Genomic DNA, 25,591 nt, shown 5'->3' with positions numbered 1-25,591 from the left:
GTTCCTTCCAACTCTATTTTCAATGATTCTCTGATATGATCTGTCAAGACAAAATAGACAAGCAGGTACTTAGGGTTATTTAGGATATAGCTTTTTCACTACTATGGTTTGATACCTATGCAGTTTTCCTTCTGAGATCCATAGCAGTCAATTTTGACTTTTAAGAGTTGCTTTTTAAATGCTTCTGGAAAATATCTGTACAGCCCTCAGATACTTAAAAAAAAAAAGAAGGCGGAGATTGCTGGCATGCAACAAAGAAGCATGTCATATCTCCTACTCTGTATCTGCTGCTATCACACCACACAGACTGGGAACTGTGGGCTATCAGGGATGCATGCATTAGTGAAGTCTAATAAAAATCTGTTGGTGTGGAAACTGGAAAAACACAGACTGGTTAGGGAAGATGACTTTACCAACGTAGTAAGGTGATCTGTACACAAGCCCTAGTTGCTAGGTCAAGCCTCCTATTTATAATGGCCATTCTTTATGAAACGCAGGCTGGAGGGTGAAGATTTTCAGTATTTGAGGCCAAGCATATACACCACAGACTCACTGTGTCCTTGAGCCTCTTTCTTAATTTATGCTGAGCAGTGTTCTCAGCTGTTGTGATTACCAAAGGTAGCTTTGATGGAGACTGCAGGAGGGAAATGAAGTCTCTGACAGGGTTTCCATGCAGCCAGTTCATGGTGATGATGCTGTTGTGAAGAGTTGGCTGAAGTCAGCAGGTCAGATACTGATTCTACAGTCAGCTTACAGAGAAGTTCCCTTGCTCTGAAGGATTTAAATGAGAACACTGTCAGGTTTGCTGTTCCTATTGAGCTCAATTTTCTTGGTGGACACTACATGGAGAGAAAGTCTCAAATGCAGCCCAACCCTAGGTCAATTAGGGGCTTTGAAAGGTTACAGTCAAGACCTCGAATTGTATCTAGTAATAAATGGTGCATGAGCAAAGTGTGTGGAGCTTACAATGTATAGTAGTGTCCCAAATACAAAAATATTAAGTATAATGCTTAGATGGAAATTTACTCCATTTGGATGAAGAAAAGCAGGGAAAGGAGAAGGCCCATTGTTCTCAGTCCAGGCAACTGAGCACCAGCTCTCTCTGAGGCCAGAATAAACAACATGAGATTAAAAGATGTTGAGTGCTTACAATTAGTAATTGTATACATCTGTAGGTGTAGCACTTTGATGCATTCACGTACTCTTGATGCAGTCACACTCCTGGATAGCAGGGTACAAGATATGCTCAGAGAACAGGAGTGCAAAACATGGGATATTCATGTGCTCAGAATGCATGTGTGTGCAAAGGGAATAAACAGTGGTTTACTGCCTTACTGCACAATACCTTTGTGATTCCAGAAGATATCTCCATGCTGAAATTCATCAGTATCTTTTGATGTTGAAGGTATAGAATTGTTCATCCACAAACTTGTTTTAAGCTGTAATTCTGGTTTGACCCAGGAAACCTTGTGTAACCTTATTTCACGCAGGCCTTAAAAATCAACTGATTTTGTGACAAAGGCTGGTTGCTAAAAAGTGTGTTGTGGCATGGAAGGGGGGTATGTGGGCAGCTGCATTTCTAGTTAGCACTCAAGTCTCCTCTTTTTGGAGACCTGTGTTTTATTGACCCTGATTCATTTGTTGAAGAAAAATAAATAGAATTCCAGAACTTACATCTTCTTTCAAAACAGTGTTGAAGGAATTGAGTGGAGAGTTAACAGGAGCACTTAGTACTGTGGATGTCTATATTCTGTCTTACCAGAGGGTAAATAGAGGACATTCATTTGTTCATCAGCTTCCAAATCTCCTCTCTTCCCCTCCCTAAGGGGGGGAGGGAAGGAAAAATAATTTGAAGAAGGGGGTTCTGAATACCTCATATTCTCTTTTTCCTATTTCTAGCAGAGCCAGGCATGAACAATTAAATCTAGGGCTTCCCTGTGGTCTGTGAATAACACAGCACAGTGCTAACCATCAGGGCACAAAGGCAGACAACAAAAGGGGCTTTTTTTATTTTTTGTTTACCCTTCAGGACACTGTTTACCTTATCACTGAAGGGGAAGTTATCATCTCATCCCTTTTGGAAATCATAGCAGGTTGATTCTGTACCTCCAGGTACCGGACTGGCTAGTGATGAAGTGGGCATGTCAGCCGGGGGTTAGGAAGTCGTACCGGGAGCTGTTGCGCTCTCCACTCTCCGTCTTTCCCTCTGCCTCTTGCTCCTTCTCTGTCAAACCATTCTTTCTCTCACTCCCTCTAAGCCGGAATGTTATTTTTTTTTCCTTCCCCCTCCCCTCTAAATTTACTTCACAGCAGATTGTCTTGTAGTAAATCACCAAAAACCCAAATAGCACTAAAGCATTCTGATACAACATTAGCATTTGCTTAACAAGCACAAGATAAACATTAAACAAAGAACTGCATTTCTTTATTAGAGGCTGCAAGATACATAATCCATGAGCACAAGAAACATGGGACCCAGTGGATATGCAGATGTGTGTTATTTCATTGGCGCTGGGCGGCCTTGTTAGAAAAGGTTTTCATCTGAAGGCTTGGGGGTGGATAGTTGACTGTCCCTGGTGGGGCTGTAACTAGATACGGAGACTGTTGCAAGCTAGGCTGGGCTCCCTGGTGGATGCGCTGATTGGACAGCCCGAGGAAAACTTGGGAAGCATCAGGAAGTGAACTCAATCACCTTGGGGATGAGAGGGGAGAACCAGATGAAGGCATTTGACTTCTTTTGTAACTCCCACTAAGGACAGATTGCCAGTACGATCCAGCCTCCATAACTGCAAATCAGGCCCTTTCCCCTATGCCGATTTCATTAGAATGGCCAGCATGGTGCAAAGAGGAGGCAGAAAAAAAAGGTTAGACACAGTAATTTTACAGGCAGGCGGGTACAAAAAAAATCTGCATAATTAAGCAGTCAAGGCTGCTAATAGGGGAGTTTATATGCTCTGGGACCAGGCAAGGGCAGCACATATGGATATAGCACTGGATATTAAATCTACGGCATGCAGACTTACTTCAGGGCCCTTAGAGAAAAGGCTAATTATAGAGAGAGGAATTGTGTTTACTGGTCTGTCTTGGGCAAAGATGTTGAGAGAAGTGCAACCAAGTTTTGCAGTTAGACATGAACAGTCTGTTAATAGAGATATCAAAAATATGTGCTTGTGGTTGCTTCACATCTAATCAACAGGAAATCACAGATTCTGAGACCCCCTTCTCCCAGTTAAATGAGGAGGGGAAAACACATACATATACATATTCCGGATGCAGGATGTGAATGTGTTCATTATTAAATTGCTGGAATTTAATCTGAACCAAGCTCTTTATCATCAATAAATTATATTTAGCAGTTTACCCTAGTTTAGCTGCTCCTGTTCAAAAATGTCAGTGCTTCTGGGTATAAGCTACAAGTCCGCATTTAAATATAAATGGATACTATGAATGGAAGTTGCAATGGGCAGGACTGAGCAGTTGGAGAAAGGGTATTTTTATGTAACAAGTCCTGATGTGGTGGACATTCACATTTCATAATGCAGATCAAAGGTACAGAGAAGACCCAAGAGCCATCTGTCAGAGGCCCCTAGCTACTGTCTAGTGTCTTCCATGAGGTGTTTTCTCCAAATTGGAAAGCATTAGACTTTTCCTTATCCAGATAGATAGATAGATAGATAGGGATTTTTTTGTGTGTTTTAATACTTTTGAAAGTCATTAGCCATTTTCTAGCTCCCTGCCCACTCCCAACAGAAAGACATGTCTCATTCTACTAAATAGATTTTACTCAAGGCATTATCATGAAACAGTGCCTCGTATCCATTACTGATAACAGAGGCCAATGCCCATGGCCTGTTTTGATTTAGCATTTTGCTGCTTTAGGCTTTTGTCTTTTTAGTGTTTTAATAGCTATTCTATCATGGGTAGCCCCATTCTAAGGTCCTGGAAATCAAGAGGGTCAGTCAGAAGTCTGCTGTGAGGGCCTCGTTCTGCAGGGTATCAGAGCCATATGTGAAGTGCTGGGCCATTGGGAGCTCAGTGTGGTCATGAGGCATTGTGGAGCACCCAGCAAGAAGCACTTGGTTTGGCTTCCTGTATGGTATTGGTAGGGAAAACCAAACCAGCACTCAGAGAATTTACTGCAGTTTTGTGTGGAGTCCAGTACCAGCACCACAATACCACAAAATGAGATGTGCAGAAAGCAGCCCTGCCTCAAATGCTTGCAAAGACCCTCTGAGTGCTCACTTTGCAAAGGAAAAAACACTTATCTTGGTAAATCACTACCTACTGGCCTGCTAACAGTGACTTCACATCCCAAGTCTTACCAGGTGAGCTCAAAGCATGTCAGCCAGGCTGTCTGGAATTCTTTTTTCCCTTGTGCTGTGAAGTGAGGCATGAGGAGGAGTAACTGAATGATACCTATTTAGAATGCTGTTGTTTGTGTTACTAATAAAGCCCAGAAAGCTCAGAGTATGCATGAAGCCCTGTCTCTTCAGGGTACCACATTATGCAGCAGCCACATGGCCACAGTGCTTGTCTAAGTGTCAAGTCTTCCCTGTTTGTTCATGTCACAGAAGGAGAGAGAGCTCAAAGACAGCTGTACCAGACTTTGTGAGAATTCAGTTGAGTAGCTGACAATAACCTGTACAATGTTCCCAGACAGGAAAAATTATGTCCTGAGATTCAGCCCTTCCTAAACATTACAGATTCTGTAGAAGAGAATGGAAGAATAGGACCTGGGAGAGACCATGCATGTGTACATTCTTGGCCACAGTCAATCAACTGGTAAACGCAAATCTGGGGAAAGCAGCTATTACTTACTTTCTGGTGCATGCAGAATGGTTTTCTTGTTTTTAATCCTGAGTAACTTGTGTTCATCTTCTTCTGTTCACCTGGGATGCTCTCCCTCTATGACAGTTACTGGTCTTTACCATGGTTCTCTGCAATTTAGTTTAGATTTGCAAATTTGACATGGAGACAAATACACATCTGTGCATATGTATGCACACACTTTTTCACAGCTTACACAGCAGTTAAAAGGATTAATGAAAATTCTCTTCCCGCATTTTTTTCCATATGGTGGTGAGAAAATCTGCCTTAAAAATACTTGCAGGGTGTCTGTAATGATGGCAGTAAAACATTGGGATTGCCCTTTGTGAAACACATTTTGGGGGCATTTATGTTATCAGTTGAGGTGTGAATAAAACAAAATTGTGTTTTCATAAAAAAAAAAAAAGTGAGTTGCAATTGCCAAAAGACAGAATAACTTTTCACTAGTGAGGAGGGAGCAGATAACCTGTCAATAGTGATGATCTAATGGCTGTCTCCAGGCTGTGCTGTGTCATCAGCAAGCTGTCAATCCCACCAGCATGTCTCAAAAGCACTAATTGTTGTGATAGTATCAGTGTGAAAGCTGCTAAGAAAAAAACATAGTCCCTTGGTGCTGCTTTGTAAAAGATAGGTTGAGGATCAAAGTTCAGCTTGCCTTGACTGGATTTCATTTTTGTGTGCATAGCTACCTGTTAACACATTGCTAAGTACCTAATTGTAGCTGGTTGCATCTGCAGTTATTTTGCTGGTAAAACACAACAATCAAGCTGACTGCAGTTTCCTACAAAAAAAAGTATTCGCCAGCTTCACATAAAATCGCCTCTTCTTCTCCCATGCAGCCCCATTAGGCTTGGATCAGGGGATAAATGCCTACTCCTCCTCATTCAAGTTGATATTAGAGACTTGCTCTGGCTATGATTTCAGGAGTAATCCTGCTTAAGTAGCAGTTCAAGCATCGTTTCTAAATGCAATTTGAAATTATATGCATGTATCTTTTATTAATACACATGTATCTATATTGCTGTTTTTACAGCCTCTCTCTCTGCAGCTACTTCATTCACTGCCTGATTGTCAAGTCCTGTAAGAGATAGAAAGTATTTCTTCTTCTCTTTTGATTAGGAGCTTCAAAGACAGAAATAATATCTGTGTTAAGATAGAGTCTAACATAACACTGGCATTAGAAGAGATACGTAATTATAACTAGCAGACACCTGTCAGTAATGTTCTCTCTCAATATTCCTACCCTGTTATTTTTGGCTCCTTTTTGCTCTGTTAATCCACCCATTCCCATCTCTAAATCCCACTGCTTTTTCCTTCTCATCATCTCAAAGATCTCTCCATTTCTTTCCACCTCTACAGCCAGTACTCTTATTAGAAGCCAAGTTGCATTTCACTTTAACCACACTATTTTTCCTCAGATGAGACAACTACAGCCACCAAACTGGTTTTGAATACTGATTTAATGAGGTTTATTTACATTTATTTGTGTTACTTTTACCCCTTTATCAAGTATAAGCATACTGTGATCATTTTCAAAGATTTCTACGTAACCCTGCTTATGCTCCCTTGTTGAGATTCCTTTATCCCCACCTCTGTCCCCTTCTAAAGCTCACAGCTTTGAACACCTATTTCTGGAGTCAGAGTCAATGTCCCATTATCTTTTGTCACAGGGCTCTTGTGCTTTGAAGAAATGCTGTCAGGACCCCTGCACAGCTCTACCTTGTCCAGTTTTGTGTCCTCTTCAACATCTAAGTTCTGCCATGCTTGCCTGGAGTGACTATTTTTTTCAGAAAAAAAGGGCACAAATATGCGTACCTTATTCAGTATTCCCAGTCACATTCTTTTCTGGCTGCTTGTCCTCACACAGTGATGTTTTCTGGGATAGGGCCACCTGCCTGGAATATAGTGTGAGCTGTGGGGACTGGATAAAAAGGCCAGGTGGCAGTATATTCTGCTGTTCTTCTCATTTCTTCAAATTCAGACCGGTTACAGCCAGAGAATCTCTTACTTGCCCACATCTCCTTTGCTCTCACACATCTTCAGATGGTCTAGAGAAGTACGTTTTTAAGAAGATTCAAGGGACTGGACATTAAGGTTTTGGCAAAGCTTATGCAAGCAGCAGGATTAGGGGCCTGATTCTGCAGATTCTCAGGCCATTTTACAAAGCCCTGAGTACAGAGAGAGGCAAGAGAAGGAAGGCTATATTTATCCTGGTAGGCAACACCAGAGACATGAGAACAATTGACCCCTTTGTTTCTATTTCTCCCCACTTTTGCAACCCTGCCAGGCCAAATTTAGCATCTGTACTCACCTTCCCTGAAGGCAATGCTGTCTTTTACTTGGCTTGAGACTGTTTTCCCAGAAACCAGTATGTCAGCTGGCATAGGGAAAGATTTCTTGGAGAATGGGTGAGTGGGCTGGGTTCTGTGGTTCCTTAGTTTTTCTGCTGCTCCGGTTGTACCTCCGGAGACCAGCAGCCTAATTAATGCATTGTTCTAAAATGTCAAAAGGACCTTTGGGCACGAAGCGTTGCATCCTTCAGAACCACCCTACTCTTGCAAAAGCAAGAGAGGTGCAGCCATAGGGAAAATGTCAGGCTGGGATTGAATAGCTGTGAGCGTCATTGCCACCAGTAAACAGGATCACTTATTTGACCAGGGTAAAACAAATGCTAAAAATACACTATGTCCATCCAGTTCTTTCATCCAGTATTGCAACCCCACTGCTGAGACAGAGAGTTTTATCTGTGTTTGTGACCTATCCTGCATTAAAAAATAAATAAATAAAATAAAATAAAATAAAAATATAAATAAATGAATCAGGGAACATACAGTAGATGCATTTTACTGCCAGAGTGGAACTTCATAATCCTACCAGGGGACTTTTTTGTAATGTTTGTAATGTGCTGCTATCGTGCTTTAGCAAAGAAAAATGTCACTGCTGGGCTTTATTTTTAACAGACTTTTTTAAGCATCAATTAATGCTAGCAAATATAATGAAGCAGATTTTCCTTTTTATTTATATTTGGGTGAAAGTAGTGAGGGGGCTTGGGGTAATGACATGCATGGGAAGGGAGCAGAGGGGCAAAAAGGGCGCTGCATCTGCAGTGCCACTGAAGAGAGGTGGATTAACCTTTTGAAAGGTGTGTAAATGCAGAGGGATACCCAGCTTACAATGGCAGTCACTAGGTTTGAGAAATCAAGCTGCTTTTGCATGTATCATTCATGTGTCATCTTAAATACACTGCAAAACGTGCATCTTGCCCAACATGGAAGGCTCTGTGTTCCATTGGTGCTCACCTGGCTGGAATCCTGTTGGAAGCCAACCCTCCACGTGTACTCTTATTATTATCAGAGGTAAAATGACCTAAGGAAGGACATCAGTTTCTCGCTGTATGAACCCTGTAAGAGTATCATCATATTATATTTCCCCTATGCATGAAACCTTTGCTGTGTTATTAGCAGTGTTAGCTAGCTCTCTGCTGTTTCTCTAATGCAAAGGCAAGCACATGTTCAGGATTGTAGGCAAATTCTTCTCTTCCAACACTGATTTGCTTTGCACTGCTGGGAAGAGATATCACTGAAACTTTGGCCATGCAACACTGCACTTCTTTCATGAGGGCCTCTCATGGAATTAACAGTGATACCTGTTGTTTGGCAGGCATATTGGACTTACTGTGATGTGACAGAGTTTTGTTTCAGGCATAGAGGGCACAGAATGTGTCGTTCAAAGATAATGACAGAGTGAATTAAGGGCAACAAAACAACTTCAATTTGGACTTTCCCTGCTATTTTCACTTTTTTACCAAGATCTTTAGCATGGTTTATTTTCTGAGAAATGCTGGGTTTTGGTATATCAGCCAACTTTCTCTTTACTATAACTCAATTTCAAGCTGTTTTTTTTTTTTTCTCCTCATACCTAGCTTGTTGTCTTTTAATCTTTTTGGAGTGGGGGTGTGTCAATCACATAGATAAAATGTTGGAAAGAGAAGGGAGTGGATAAATGGCTTGGAAATATGGCTTTCAGTTCAGTTGCCCCACCTCAGTTTCCTTGCTGCTCTGTGGGTATTCCTCATCATCTATTATTTCCAGTTCTGATCTTTGGCTTCTGGTGCCCAGATGAACTACAGAGGCTGCCACCTTTTCTGCTGTATAATTTTCAAGGATTTAACACAGCAATTTTTTCTTCTTCTCCACTGCCATGTCATTTATCAAGTCCGGCAATCAAACAGAAATGAACATCAACAAAATATGTTGCTTATTTGTGAAAGTGTCACAGGATCAAAATCTGCATGCTTCATCTAGCAAAATGCATTGCAATATCTAACAGTGGGCTCTTGCTGGTCAGAGTGATGCAGAGCACAGCAAGTGAGTTTGCCCTGGTTTTTTTGGGGTTTTTTACTTCTAAAATGCCCCTGTTTTTCCAAATACAACTACAGGAGTAATACTCCTCCTTGACCTTATTTTTTGTTGTTCAAATCCTGCCTAGTGTTAAATCCCTCTGCTCACCTCCAGGTTTAATACATTTAAAATTGCTTCTTGTGTGAGGCAAAGGAAGCAATTGAAGGGGCTGGGGGATATATTCTATCTGCTTTACATCTTTGCATCTCATATGCTTGTTTTCCCCACTTTGTTTGGAGAAAGACTGACAAGTAAGCATAACATGCCAAGTAAGTAGTGAAACTTGCTGCCTGTGAGGTTTCTGATGAAGATGCTTTGTTTTAAAAGCATCAGGGTTTCCAAATGATGGCCCTCCAGCTTTTCTGAAAAAAAATAAAAAGGCAAGTTAAATGCATATCTAATACCATTTTGTTAGAAATGCTTTTATTTCTTAATATCATTAAGAGATTGATGAAGGAAAAAAATATCCTGTGGAGCTGGCCTTTATTACAAAAAGTCAGGGGATACAATATTTAAATGATAGCTTAAATGAACATGCTCAGGTCTTGGTCAAATTTGTTCATGCAATTAAGAAATTAAAAATTTACCCACAACAAAAATGTCCACAGCATCTTTATAAGCTTTTTAAACATCTTTACAAGATAGCTGTAGAAACACTTTGAATTTTTTTTTGTGGGCTTTAATGCCTGAGATTTTTCCGTAAAAGGGATGGCTGTCTTCACTGGCAGTCTTTATGTCCCTGATGAAATGTAAAAAAAAAATCTGTGTCTGCAAGTGTTTTGTGTGTCTCCTTCCATTCTTCTGCTTATTCTTCAACTGCGTCCACAGTATGTGCAGATAAATAAAATATCATCAAGAATGCTGATATCATCTTCCTTTTCCCTCCTCTAACTTACAATAATGTGGGGCAAAGGTCTACTTAACATAACACAGTTACCATAACTAGTACATTTGTATTTCTGCTATGATGAGAGGTCTGCTGTAGTGAGACTCATCCACTGTTGCTGCTTCTTCTCAGCAGTGTTAATTATTCTTCAGGCTCGTGTAGCGTGTGTATGGAAACACAAAATAAGCGATCAGGGAGTAGGATATTTTTGGTTTATTTGTTGTGTCAGTGACACTTCCACTCTGACACAAACTCACAGCACAACACTCCTGATCTGTAATGAGGTTATGTCCCAGGATGTGTGTTAAAAGCACTAAATAGTCCCTTGCTTATTCAAAATCCTCATTTATCTGAATTAATTTTGTGTCCCCCATTTCATTTGGGTAAATTAGGTTTCACAGTTTCACAATTTGATCACAAGTCTCACAATGTTCAGTATTTCTTGTTCAACCTAAGCCCCTGAAATGACAGTGCTGCATCAAAATCTCAGTCTTCATTTAAAAAAAATTTGAAATGCTCACTTTCCTTGTTACAGAGAAACTCTCTGAGGGGAAACTGCCCAGTGCAGACTTCCAGGCATACACTCAGCTAATTCCCATGGTTTTTAACCCATTCTACCCATTCTGCAGCACATGGCTTAAATAAATTTGGTTTCAGTGACTGCTAGGCACCTTATGCATATACACACATCACTGCATGTAGGGTTGGACTGGGTCTTCCTCCTTTTCTTCCTGAGTCCTTCTGTTTTTTCCTACCTCTTCTTGTTTAAATGAACTGACACACACTGGAAACTCAGTGGGCTTTTTGGAGAATATTTCAGCCATCAAATGCAGTCTTGCCAGTTATTTATTAGAGTATGTCTTAGTAAAAGGCTAATGTCTTACAATGGTCAGCCACCTATCTCTTGCTGTTACAGGCATGTTTTTCATATCACATTTCAGATTTCCTCAGAGCTTTACAAGTGTTTTTTTTGGTTTCTCACTGATGTTAATCACCTCATAGTCGTTTAATGTCAGGCCACATTTTTCTCCAGCTCTATAACTTTTATCTGGAGAGGCTATATACTGACCTGTCAGCCTATACTTTTATTTTCCTCATAATGGTCCTGCATTTTTCCCTAGTTTGATGTTTGATATTTGTAACCTGCTGTTCTTTTTAATTGCTTATTGTTATTAATGATATAGTAGTAACTTTGTTGGTTTGATACATTTGGATGTAAAAATACATCTATCATTATTGCCATAAGAGCTGCAGTAAATTACCCAAGCTCTGCCTGGAAATGTATGCTGCTCTGCATTCCTTCAGTGAGCTTTAAGTGAGGGTTAAATTGAGACTTGTTTGTGCCTTTCCACGCAGGTTTCATGCCCTTGACCTGTTTCTGCTCACCACTTCTTCTGCTCCATTCACCTTTTCATTCTACCTCTTTTTTTTTGTTTATTGCTGCTACATCTGTTCTCCTTCCCCAACCAATCTTTATCTGTCTGATACATCTCTTTTCAGCCAACTCTTCCCTACTCCTACTCTGACGATTTTTCTCTTTTTCCCTTATCATTTGAAGTTCAGAACTTTGTCATTCTGTTACTTCAAAGTTCACTGGAGGAGGGGCTGTGTTCTTAGGCACCTCTCCTCAATTGCTAGCATGGTGGGAAATGCTGTCTTTGCATCAGTGAGGAATTAGGTTTGATCAAGGGTTGGAATAAATCTGTTAACAGTGTCATTTAGAATTTGGGAAAACAAAGCCAACCCCCAAACATGTGGATAGAGAAAGAATAACTAATTGGCCCTCATTATTCTCTTATCCACAAATGAAGAACTTTCAATATAAAAAGTCCAAAAGCTGTTTGTTCAGCTCAGTGTGAAGTCTTAGTACCAGCAGAGAAAGTGGGAAGGAGAGTGGAGCAGGTTTAGAATGAAGTCTGGTCTTTTTTTGATGTGGGCCCAAAGCTGCTTGCTTGCTTTATAGCAGAATCAAAGAGAGATATAGGGAAAGGTTAGCTCAAATTAAAATTGAGCTTTCTCATGCTTTCCTAAATAAAACAGTAAAATAAATCAGATGAGCAATATAAATAATTCTTTATATTAAATTGAGCTTTATCATTTTAATACATTGCTGTACAAGGAGATCTCCCCTAACAGGCAAAGCAGTTTGCTCACATGAAAATAATCTACTTAAATGCCCAGTTATCAGCATAGTCCTGAGAGCCTTCACAGCCTGAACCTCTTCTTCCTCCTTGTTTTTTCTTCTGAGGGCTGGGGATGAGGAAATTGAGGTTAGGGGGAAAGAAAGCAGTAAATTTATACACACCTAAATGAGTTGAACAGCTGGATCAAAATCACAGCAATTGCTGCTCATTCCCAGTGTCCCTCACCTATGTAAAAAGATGCCAAATAATATTTGACTTATATAATAACAATAAGATTTGAACAGCAAAATATCAATACTATCTGATATATTAGGAAATATGAAAAGAGCTGTTATTTCTTCATGCTTTTGGGTCATATATCCAATATGACAGGAAAACCCTATCCTATCCTCCTCTTTTTTTTCATTTTTCTCTTTTCTTCCATATATCTTAAGAAAAAGCAGGCAATTGTTTGTAGATAAACAGCATTTCATCATTTACAGACTTTATCTTCCAGACATTTAATAGCATCTTGCCAAAAGAAAGGAAGCAACTCTGACTCTTTTTGTATACTCAGAACAAAAGAAATACCTGATGAGACTTGTGTACAAAACATAATTTCTACTGCTGGTCCACTGTAGTGTAGAATTAATATTGACACTTTGATTGTCTCCATGTGAGATGTTTTCTCAGTACCACTAAATTTGGAACAGTTTTCATTTAGTTTATGTAACATGAAATATCCTCCCCTACATAAAAAAATTGTGTTTACTTTGTGCAAAACTTAAAAGTAGATATCCATGTACTTCAACCAGTGTCTTCCAGAAGACCCAGATGAGTGGGCATTACTAGTAGACATGTAGCAACAAATAACAGAGAAAGCTGCTTCTCCAACCACAAATCAAAAACAAGAAAACAAAGCTGAAGTCTACATAATCAATAAAAAGACTGAAATGGAATGAATTTTTTAAATGAATTAATAAATATGCAAAAAAATTTTTACTTATATTTTTACTGTGCTTTGTTCTTCTGAATGCAAATGTGACACTTCTATTATTTTTCCCCCTACAGTTTGATAAAATCATTCCTATCTACTTAGCTCAGGCAACCTCTGAGCCATTCAAATTACAATTTGATTTTACTAAAGAAAATTTGGTTCCAAAGTTTTGTTTTTCTGGAAATAAGCTCTTAGCTCACAGAAGAGAACAGAGAAAAACTCAATTCTGACTTTATTTCCAATACTGCATTTATAATGGTCAGAGAATGAAGCAGGGTCTACTTCTTCCACCCCTGTAATTTAGTAAGAGTATTTTCATTCCCTGTTTGGGATGCAGCTTTGAGGTATGGTTTATTTATCTGTAAAATTCAGATAATAATCTATATCTCACTGGAGTAGTAGAGGATGTAGGAGCTAACCTTGCACTTCAGCAGAATTTAGTCACACAGAAAGCCTAGGCAGGAGTCTAGGAGGATGGGAATCCTGCTCTCCTGAGCTAGTTATGCCAGCATTTGAAGGATCAGTCACCAAGTTTTTAATCAATGCTCACTAAGTACTATTTGAAAAGGTAAATGTTGAGCTGGATCATTTGTTTACAAATAACTCATACCACTCAGTTTATTCCTACTGGTTTAGATTTCTTTTTATATCCCATGGTAAAATTGTTTCCAAAATAAGCTCCATCACATGGGATTTTATTGCAATGATGGAGTGTAACCTTGTAATGTGTGTAGCTATGTGATGCAACACAGACTTTTTTTCTGAACAAATTTTAATACCTTTTTCTGGTACAGTTACAGACAGGGAGTAGCAAATTATGCATGTCCCATCAGTTGGTGAATAGCACTGCTGCAGAATTCCAGAACTCTCTCCTGGTAGTCAGTTGCCCAGAAAATGCTGTGTTTGATGAAGAGGAGACTTGCTGTATTTAAATAATTCTTACTTGAGCTGAATGCATGACACTTATTAAGAAATAGACCCTGCCAGTTTCCCTTCTTTTATTTTCATCCAGCCTCACTGAAGCCAGACAATTTGTGGCTTTAATAGAACATACAAGGCACATGTGGTAAGAAGAGTTCACTTACAAGCAGCCAAAGTGAGTGCAACCAAGCAAAAAAGTGAACAGTTGGTGAAGTGAAATGCATCCCTTGCTTCAGACAAAAATACAGTGGAATGAAAGATGCAGTAGACTGGCTTTCCCTTAAGCAGATCTAATTTCAGAATCTGTCCCTGGAGAGATGAACTTTTGCGTTAATCGAGGAGGTGGATCCCAGCTCTTTGTCACTCCATCAATCAGCACCCTTTGCTGTAGCTTTAGCAGTACACTGCAGAAGTCTGTAGGATTTATTTCCTGCTTTTTGAATAAAGTTTCCTACCCAGTGCTGCTGGGAGTCAGCATGGCCTGGCCTCAGCAGCGCAATGCAGATCCCATCCTCTTCCTGCTGCTGAAGGCCAGTGTCCTTGAGAGGACCTTCCCCTTGAGAAGCTACACTTGTTGGTGATTCAAGAGTTTAGGATTGTTGCTAGAATCTTGTCTACCACCTTTCCTTGGCATGGGCAGAGTCTTACCTAAAAATCATTCTGAACTGGAAAAAAAGGCAAGGGGAAAGACATTGCTTGGGGTGCAGCCTGATGTTTTGAGTTTCTCCAGCTAGCATCAAGACTTTGGTTTAAAGTGGTATTAAGCATAAACACAGATCAGCATGCAGGCATCTACATGAGCAGTAGTATGTGGCACAAGGGGGAAGATGTGCAGGATAACTCTGCCTAGAGGGTGAGTGAGGAAGGAGGGTATGTCCTTCCCCTGTCCTCCTGTTTCCTAACATGTGGTGACTTGCCCTGGACAGTCTAGGAGAAACGCGGGTGTACTTCTATCTTTCCATCCAGTCCTCCATCCTGTCCCACCAGGATTGAATAATTTTAACAAAAACTGGTTTTCTATGGCAGGTTGTTCTCACAGCTGTAAATTCCATCTGTATTCTTCTTCGTGCTGCAAATTTTAGCTGTATGCTTTGCCTTTACTGTCTTATCACTACATTCCCATGCTTTTCATGTCAGCTTCCAAAATTAACACTTTGGTGGTTCGGATCATGTTTCTCATTTGAGGGGTTGTGATAATGTTTGAGGAATTGAAAATGGCAGAAGCATTAGTACAGTCAGAGAGAAATTATGACTGGGGTGCTGGAGATTTCAGGTACCGTTCAATTTCTGCTTCCATGCTTGGAAGAGCTGTTATTTAGCATTTTGTTACTTCTTTAGCATGTGAAGGTACATGTCATGCACATACTTGCTACACTAGATGCTAAGACAAAATTTTAGCAGGAATGAGGCTGTCTGAAGTGGCACATGGAGGCTGATAGTTGTGAAGGTGTGTGGCCAGTAGAATTTAAAAGATGCACATAAGATCAGCACTATAAGCTAGGAAGTAGGAATGGCTGTACACTCTGGAAATTACAGTGCTGCATGGTGTTTTTGTCCTTCCCCTGTTTTCCATGTGAGATGTTGTAGCCAAGGGGTTAGCTGTCATCCATGGCATTGCTTCTTTATTCCTCAGATCTCTGGCTTATAAATGTGTGCTGCAGAATTAGCTCAGGGAAGAGTGAAAACAGTGTGAAGAAGGAGAAATTGGTTTAGGGGCATGGTTTCCTTAGTAAAAAAATTACAGAGAAAACACATTGAATGTGGGAGCTGTGCATGTTTTAAACCTAAAAAAAAAAAAAAAAAAAAACGAAAAACAGGGCCTGCAGGCCATTTCATTCCTGTGTTGTGTGTGGTGGAGGGCAGATTCTACATGACTTCTTAGCAGATGCTTTTGGGCATGGGCCCAGCCTTGTGATGATTTATCAGGAGGACATCATCATCCTAGAACCTTTGCCTATAGATTTATTCAGAGTAGAAGGCACAAGGACCCTTCTGGACAATCTGGAGGGTGAATAAGAGAAAGAGTTACTTATAAACTGTTACACATTGGTGCTAGGCAATGGCTGTAGTGTTGATCAGACAATATAAGAGGTCCCCCAGTGGTTACGACTTAACATCTGCATCTAAGTCAGCCAGTCAACATTTGCTTGTAGCTTCTCTAGTTTTGTTTTTATTGAAGAGTAAGAAGCATAAACATAGGATACTTAGTCTAGAGGCTGCTTAAAGGGTTCCACTTGTTCAAAGTGTATATTGAAATGTCAGGGCCTTCCATGAAATGAACAAGTTGTGCCTTGAGTTGGTAACACAAATTGGGCTAGGTCATCCAGAGCACTGGCTCTGAGTGAGGTGCAAGTGGAAGCATCCTGCCTGTACAAGTTGTTCAGTAATTCTGCAGTACACGGGTAGCCAATACAAAGAGACTCCCCAAATATGAGTATACGCTCAGCATGAAGACTGATTATATTTGCTTTTATAGCTAGTTGTCAAGTTAGTTGCTGAGGTAATGGGCTGCACCTCAATTAAAATCTACCTGCCTTCATTGAAACATTTAATATTTGTGTAAATATTAAACATTTATATGAATATTAAATGCATTTATTTGGAATTGATTCATGTTTACATTTTCTCACTATCTGAATTAAGATTACAAATAGAAAGCTGCTTACTTATGCAGAAATTCTGCATGCATCAAACTCATTTGACTGTGAGCAGTGGGTAAACCATTCCCATCCATCTTGCAAGGTCTTAACCATGTCCAAGCTCATATCCCAACCACGTAAGGGTAACAGTAAGCACCAGTTCTGTTCTGTACAGTGGGTACTTTGTTCTTGCCTTCCTCATGCCGTTGTTGGGCCCATAATGTGAAGGACGTGCTGACTTGTTTTACGATGTGCCACACCAGGGAATGCAGAATGCATAGTTTTCTGTTGGATTTGGAAAAGTGCAGGCTTTATATTAAAGGTTCATTTCTTTTTCATCCTCCAGCTAACTCATTTGCACTGTAATGTACTTTCGTATTCCTCCTCCTGATACTTGCTGCTTTTATACCTATTTTGCAAGCCATATTTTTAGTCTAATCCATACAGAAGTTGTCTAAAATTCCATAGCATTGCTTATTTCTTACCTATAACTCTTAATAAAAAATAGGGCTGTGCCAACCTATTATATCCTTAATAGAATATTCTAATGGTTATTAAATCAATTGACTCTGAATCTCACTTTAATAAATGAGTCAGACAGTATTTTCCAATTACTGTCAGCCGCCACCTTTCCAAAGAGCAGATTATTTTGATTGAATTTTTTAAAGCTGCTCAGCACTTTTTAATTTTTTTTTTATTTTTTTTCTTCCTGAGTAAGAGCAAAGAGCAGCAGCTCTGTTCTGCAGGGAAGGAGAGCTCTTTGGATTGTATCTGACACTCCATTCCATTTCAGATTTATCCCAAATGGAAACTGAAAATGTGACATTTCACTGGCCCTTTATTTATTAATGATATCATATTTTGCACTTCCATAGCACCCTATCGAATTGTTTGCTAAACATGGAGAGCTAGACAGGGGCCACTGTGTAAACAGAGCCTTTTGCATCCTCTTTCCACATCTGGCACCTTTGCAAGATATGCCATATCCTAGCTTTTTTTCATGCCAGTGGGAGATAAAAGGCTGGCCCTGCTTTTAAATTGCCTATGGAGAGTAGAGAACAGGGACAAAGCCTTGTTCCCTCATCCTTCCAGCATGCTGTGTGATCCAGGCAAGTTGTGTGTCAAGAAATATAATCTTAAACCTTTTCAAAGTCAGATGGCAGTGATTCTGGGTCTTCTGAGTATGGTAGATAGTCTTGGACTCTTCTCCAGCTCCATGGTCATATTAAAAGTCTTAAAGGGTAGTAATTAGGTCAGCCTGTGAAAGTAGAAATTAAAATTTAGCACCTCTTCTTTAAAGATGGGTAGTCTGAGAAACACAGGTCACACTGTCATGCCCGAGGTGATAAGAGTATGTCAGTGTTGGAGTTTGGAATGGAAGCCAGCACTCCTGACTCTTCTGCCAATTCTGTACCCTTAGCTGTCTTCCTTAAATTTAAATCATGGCTGGTCTCACATTCTTGAATTCAGGGACTGGAACCTTGCCTTTTGTTCCAAGGATGTAACAAAGCTGGTGATGTGCACAAAATAGGTGAAAACAGTGGGACTTAAGAATAATATTCTTCTCTTAGTTATACAAATGTAGTCTTATTTTAAATATGGTCTTTAGAACTTGGAGACTAAAAGCATTTTATTTTTAAGAGAAAGCTTAGATTCTGCATAAATTGATGTCTCTTGCCTGGGGAAGTTTTTTATCTGCCCCAGGCGAGTGGGTGAGGGGATTTTTCAAACCCTGTTTATAAGCCTTTAGGAAAATCATATTTGCAACATAGAATAATCAAAGCAATTTTGATGTTTGTGACCAGGAGATCACCTTGGATCTGAGTAATATGGGAAATACAATAAGGGTCACATTTAATGGGGTTCAGGTCTACTTGAACAAAAAACAATTTCTGTGTAATTAAAATTAGTTTTGCTTTGGCATGAGGAGTACATGCCTTTCTTCCTACTTTTTTCTTCATCAACTAAGGTAATGAATGGAAAGACAAAAAACAGCCTTCTCTGTTTTCTGTAGTGTGATATAAAAATATTTCTTTTCTGGAAGTCTTTCTTCCTTGAAATGTTTGAAGAACTCCCTGTGCTGTGTTCCCGTGCTCAAGAATGATTAGCATGCTTCATTTACACTTTGCCAACAGTAACTCTGTGATTTGAGAATTGTCATCGATTATCTTCACCTTGACTTGTGGAAGATCCCGAGATGGAGCTCCCTTTGTCCTAATTACTTTGACTGTGTGTATCAGCACAAACAGGTTGATGGAGAAGCTTCACCTTACAGGCTTCCTATCTTGTAACTGTCCATTGTGGGGAGCTTTCACCGTCTCCAGAACTATTTGTTCAGTAAAGACCATGGCAAAGATATGCATATAGGAGAAATGTGTGTCAGTCTGTATAGTCCTCCTAACTAATTAGCAAGTTCAGGAAAGAAGAGGTGTTTATTCAAGATTTGTTGAACCCTCTTCCTCCCCTCAGGATGCTATTCTGCAGATTTGCCCACAGCTGTGGGCTGCTGCCTGTTAGAAGAACACAGCTTACAACCTGCCTTGGAGGATGTGTCTGTGTCTCTTATACCTACTGGACTGGAGTATGCCAGGTCCTTTTCCTTCATGCGCTCCTTGGTGGGGGTTGCATGGGCTGTACTTGTCATCTTTCAGGGCTAGCAAAAGCAGAACACACAGGAAGGGTTTGTCAGTGATGATGGAAAATGCCAAATCCCAGGCAACTCCTGATAATTCACTAAAATTTTCTCTGCTAATGAAGTAGCTAGCATATATTTGACAAATAGTTTTTAATTTTTTTATGAAGAGTTACAAAAGGTGTCCCCTACAAGGTGAGAAAGTGTCACCTAGCCTTAACCTTCCCCTGGGAGTCTTTTGCAAAGGATTTTATCAGCCATTGTACCTGACTACCAGTGTATGTGGCTGGGTGGGACGTGTACCTCAGCAGCCTGTGCCCTGTTGCTGCCATATTCCAGTCTCTCCAGAGAGGCCATGGTGTCAAAACAGCTGAGACCGACCTGAGCCTTTGCCTGAGTTTGTGTTGACAGCAGTCCTCAGTGGATCCAGCTATAAATTGGTGCCTGGTCAGGCAGGCTGGGAGTCAAGTTCTTCTGTCTCATGTAGGTAACAGACACAGGCATTTCAGCAGCAACAGTCTGTGGGTAGGGGATTGCCAGGACTACCAACATTTTTCAGCTGACACTCAGAGCAGGCCTCCCATTTCACACCCTCTAAAAGCTCTGCAGCATGTAGAGGTATGTGACGATGCAGAGCGACACAGATTCCCCAGGCAGGTGCAAAGGAGAACTGCTTTATTGCAAAAGCCAGGCCTTTTTAAACAGTTAGCCACTTATCAGCTCACATCGTTTTAAGGCACAACAAGCCCAAGCCAGCCAAGCACCATACACCACGATGTGGACACATGGCAGTCACACAGCATGTCTCTCACATCTCTCTACCCCTGTTCCAGCTCAGTTACTCTCCCATAATTCACCTAAGTACCAGGCCTGAGCCATGATTTTACAAGGGTAATAAGGCCCTTATTTTATTTTATTTTGTTTTATTTTATTTTTAATTTAATTTTATTTTATTTTAGGCTTTACCTGTATGCAACAGAGGTAGTCAGGAACACTGCTTTCAGGAAGGATTGGGTAGAAAAGGAAAGGAAGCTTTCTGTGTCTGCATGGGAATGATGTAATTTTGTGTAAACCTTTGTCTTTGATGGGTTTCAACTGTCCCTTTTCCTTATGAAGAGCTCTGACACCTCACAGAAACCACACAATGGTAATTTTCAGCAGTCCCACCTTCAGAACGGCCACCACCACCTGCCTCAGCTCACACTTGTCTAATTCCCCCCGCTTTGACTAAAGATGCCATGACTTACTCAAAGGATAAATGTAGCTTTTTTGATTAAAGATGCCATGACTTACACAAAGGATAAATGTAGCTTTTTTGACTAAAGATGCCATGACTTACGCAAAGGATAAATGTAGCTTTTGGACTAACAAGAAGTGAAAGCTGGGGGCTACCACTGTCATTTTTTTTTTCAATCCTTTTAAGTCACTAAGGGTCATTTTGGGCAGGAGTGTGCCCCCACTCAGCTGCAGGAGCACCATGTCGTGTTCTCTTTGCACCAGATTGTCGCGTGGGATGTAAAGCATTGTCTGTGCTCTCAGCATCCTTCGTGAATGCCCGTCACCAGAGCCGCTGACTGTCACTGCAGGCAGCGCTGTGTCCTGCGGGATGTTGGCAGCCTGGAATTTAGGTGTTTGGCATGGGCAGGGCGCTCTCCTAAACTGTTCCTTCCCAGCTGAGAAACGGCAGGGAGCCGTGCCAGTCGCCAAGCACTCCATTCCCACTTGTTTTTTAATAAGCAGGTACAGTATTTACCTGTGAGATCAATGCTACTCGTGTAGCACACGGGTGACATACAGAAGGACCTTTTCTAAGCGGCGCTCTGGGAATTGAGGCCTCTGCAGCAGGGCTGGAAGCCACTTCTTACCTAGCAACTGTTTCTAAGTAGGACAGCCGCTGACTGCCCTCATGGCAGAGTGGATGAATCCTGCAGCACCCTCAGGAAGGGAACCTGGTGCCAGGCACCAGCCGGCCTTGGAGGACAATGGGAGGAAGCAGAGGAACAAGCGGCGGGGAGTGGGAAGGGTTTTAAAGCCGCAGGACGTGGACGGGAAAGCCGTGTCAGAAGGCGCATGGGGACTTTCCTGGGCTGTTCAGGGGAGAAATGCAAATAGAAGAGGGAAAAAAATCCAGGACTGTCAGAAAGGGAGGTTTGAAATCCTGTGGCTTGCAAAAGGTTTCACGTATGCCCACAGGACTGGGAATGTGGAGTAGGAGTGATGTGAGGGCATAAACTACCCACCCTTCTCACACTGGTTGCAAGAAACTCCACCTCAGCCAGAATGCCAAAAGCGGCACTCACAGTTCTTACCTGTGGTAGACAGGATGGTGTGTGATCAGCATTAAATTCCTCACGTGCTGTTTTGCAGCTGTACTTGGTCGTGACTGGGTGGCTCTGCTAAGAAATGATGTTTCAGGTCATAGTCATCATTTCCTACGGAAGGCTAATGTTCTGCATTCCTGCTTAGTGCTAATTGTAAGTGGAAAATCTGTGTTTTGAATGCCCAGTCAAGCTTTGGACATTCCAAAACATTGTGGGTAAGAGAACACTTCAGCAATTGTAGGTGCTGAGGGGAGTTCCAGTCTCTTGAGCTTAGGAAAACAAAAAAGTCACTCCAGTTCACATATTGTATTGGTCTTTCTCTTTGTGAGGGCTGTAGTGAATGCCAATTTTCCTTTGATTTCTCCTGCAGATGAAGGACTGAACCATGAATGCAAACTCTGCAATCAGACATTCGACTCTCCTGCCAAACTTCAGTGCCACCTGATAGAGCACAGCTTTGAAGGCATGGGGGGCACCTTCAAATGTCCAGTGTGCTTTACAGGTAGGAGCCCATCACTGCTTGTCCCAGTCATGCCCTTAGCCTGACCTTGCAGAACTCCCTGAAAAAAAAATGTCGTGTGCTGGCTTTAGGTCAGTTTTAGCAGGAAATGCTACATTTTTCTCATTAGTAATATTGATTGGAAATCGTTTAGAAAGCTGAGCTCCTTGGAAGGTCAGTCATCCATCTGTAAGAAGTGCATTTCAAGATCTTCTATGGGAAGTTTGAGGTTTTTTAATAATTACAGAAGTGATAGTTTGTTACCTTCCAGAGTTCGTTCATTGCTTCTGTGTTTCAAACTTGCCAAGGTTAAAACTGTCCATAAATTTGTGCTTTAAAGCTACAGATGCTTCATCTAAACCAATAAAACCCAGAGCAGAATTTGACCCCAGTTCCCAGGCATTGCCCATGCAGCAGCATTGTCCTGTGATGGGGTAAGAAAGCCCACATACGTGTGTTTGTTGGCTTGTGGTGAGGAGAAACACCCTTGTAATGTGCTTTAGAAAGCAAACCATGTTATCTTGCCACAAGTCAAGTTCTGCTCCCCCCTGACACAAGTCCAAGTGAGGAATAATCCTCCCCGAGTCAGTGGTGTTATTCAGTAGTAAAACCCAAGTGAGAAAATAGCTTGACCCAGTAGGGCTAAGCACTGCAATGTTTGGGCCATAATGAAGAACAGAAAAATGCTGTTGTTGGAAATGAAAACATGTTAGAAGGATGCCTACTGAGTTGTTGTGAGGTTTTTTTAAGGTTTTTCAAACAGAACATTTCATAAAATGATAACCTAAAACATGAGTGTTAATATGTAGCTTGCATTCCTAATTTTGCTTTAAAAGATGAAAATCAAAGATAATCACAAACATGACAAAACACACTTTGAGTATTCACACATCAATGGCATGCAAATTCTGGAAGCCATTCAAGGTTTCTGTTTTCCATTAATGGAAATGAAGGATTTTCATTGATAAGCAAATAGACCCTTTAATACCTTCATTTTACTTCTCTTTGTTTGGCAGCTCCATGCCCAGTGAAATCTAAGCAAGTGCTACCGAGGAAAATTAAATTTGAATTTTTCATCTTTCAGATACAGTGGCTGGTGATAATTATTACCTCACTGTGTTCAGGTTTCACTCATTTCTGTGGGTTATAAAATTTTAAAAAATACATAGTTCCTCTTCATTGCACAGGTTGTCTGAGCTTGAGTAGTACCACCACAAACAGTTTACCTATAAAGTGTCTGTGTTAAATAATTCTTTCAGTTAGACATTTTTTTAAGTTTTTAGTTTTAGTACTGATTCTGGTTTGTTTTTTTGTTTAGGTTTTTGTTGTTGTTGTTGTTGTTCTTTTTGCACATTATGGTGTGATCTTTTAGTTAATGTATTGTCATGGATCTTTGGTTTCCAAGTTTGAGGTGTTGTTAATGCAACATAAAAACTTGGGTTTGTTGAGAGTACCCAACCCTCAGAGAGTATTGAGGGTTCTCCATGTGGCCAAGATCCCTGATAGAACTAATCCTTCCATTTCTGAGCCAGTAGCCTTGTAAAATGTGTTAAGAGTATGGAGATAAGTCGATTCCAATCTGTGCTAAATACTCCTTGCTTTTTGCTGATGGGGTAAATAGACAGTGAACATTAATCACAAACAATGATGCTTTATTAGCAATATGCCATTAATTTACTTCAGCACATCTTGCTAGAATATTAACAAGAAGTAAAAATCACCAATATAAGTTTTATATGGAAAATGGAATCTGATCTTCTTTTTTCCAGGGTAATGAGAAATATGATTAAAATGCATCAGAACAATATTCTGTTGGTTTTTTGTTGCCTTGCAATTATAATAATTTTAATGATTAGGAGTGGAGTCAAAGTCAAATGCCAGCATCTTTAATAAATCCTTTCCCTTTCTATACAGATTAATATTGTAGATGCAAACTTTTTTAGGTCACAGTGCACCAGGCATCCATCAGAAGTCAGTGCTGCCAACCCAAACACTGCCTCTGGCATATACAATTTAATTATTAATAGTATGTCTCCTAGGTAAACTGTTACACAGTCTTAGGGCCTTGTTTTGTAGTCATTAAAATTGAACATGTTTATATTATTGAAACCCTTGCATTCAGTGTGTAGGCAGAGTTGATCTTAAAGTATCCAAAGAGAATTTACCTGCAGTTCTGTTTCACATTTATAGACATTGCCCCAGTATAGCTGTGGGATATAATTTTTAACATTAGCACATTTAAATACAGAACTGTTTGTTAGCTTTAACTTTAGGCACACACAGTAAACAGGACTTTGGCATCTGTGCTTTTCAAACCTGTTGGTTGCTAGGAAATAAGTTTTGTGTGTGTTCAAAGTGCAGTAAGCATGAAGAAATAATTCTGAACAGGCATTTTCAGGTATTTCATAGATGAAATCTTCATTGGTTGTCCTGACAGAGTTGTTTTTTTTTTTCTTGGTCAGTTGTTGGGCTTTTTTCCCCCTTACACCAGGAATCTGTTTCAATTCAATTGTTTTAGAAGAAGCATCACACTTTGTAGACAAATGACATTCATTGGTACACATTATAGCAACAGTGTAAGGTGAAATCTGAATTCACCTGCCTAATTTTACATCCTGGAATTGCTCAATGTTACTGGGAGATTGTTTATAAAAAACACTTCGCTTACATTATGAAATAATGAAAAAACTTGTTCTTTGTCTAATATTTCAGTGTTTGTCCAAGCAAACAAGTTGCAGCAGCATATTTTCTCAGCCCATGGACAAGAGGACAAGATCTATGACTGCACACAGTGTCCACAGAAGTTCTTCTTCCAAACAGAGCTGCAGGTACCATACTTGTTACCTGGGGGTTATAATAGCATTATGTATTTGATAGCTGAGTTCAAAGCTGTACTTGCCATGACCTCCTCTGATACTTGCCTGTCATCAGGATGGGAATTAGAGAAGGTCAAGAGGAATTGCAGGTGATTCAACCCATGCTGCTTCAAAAAGGTGCTGGCAGAAAGCCACCTGGTACAGAGCTGAATTTCAGGATTCTTGCACTGTAGGTTGTTGCAGCTCAAGGTATTCTCTAGGAGACAGAAATGAACATCCTATTTTTCTGCTGGATATCCATAAAACATTCAGTAAACCAGTGAAATGGAAAATAAATGTATTCTTTTGTCTTTAACTGTGAAAAGCTATGCACTGAAGTGGGAGTGTAGTGATGACAAAGAGGGAAGTAGACAGAATTTCTCTTTTGACTTGGTGGGAAATAAAAATAGGGTCAAATGAATGTCTTTTTGTGGGGCATTGTCAGATTTGTAATGATACTGTTTGCTAATAGTAAACAAAAGGACAGAGAG

The 25,591-nt window shown here is 40.3% G+C and overlaps 1 protein-coding gene across 1 annotated transcript in view; it reads left to right on the top strand.

Moving 5' to 3' along the window:
* ZNF521 (zinc finger protein 521) overlaps positions 1 to 25,591 on the top strand; it is a 326,177-nt gene that overhangs the window by 178,087 nt on the left and 122,499 nt on the right. The window contains exons 8-9 of the mRNA XM_062512637.1: positions 22,117 to 22,248; positions 24,958 to 25,073. Of these exons, the coding sequence (XP_062368621.1) occupies positions 22,117 to 22,248; positions 24,958 to 25,073 (248 nt within the window). The remainder of the gene's footprint in view (positions 1 to 22,116; positions 22,249 to 24,957; positions 25,074 to 25,591) is intronic.

Source organism: Cinclus cinclus, chromosome 1 (assembly GCF_963662255.1).
Source record: "Cinclus cinclus chromosome 1, bCinCin1.1, whole genome shotgun sequence".
In the NCBI taxonomy this organism is placed as follows: Eukaryota; Metazoa; Chordata; class Aves; order Passeriformes; family Cinclidae; genus Cinclus; species Cinclus cinclus.
This window is presented reverse-complemented; position numbering and strand designations above follow the sequence as displayed.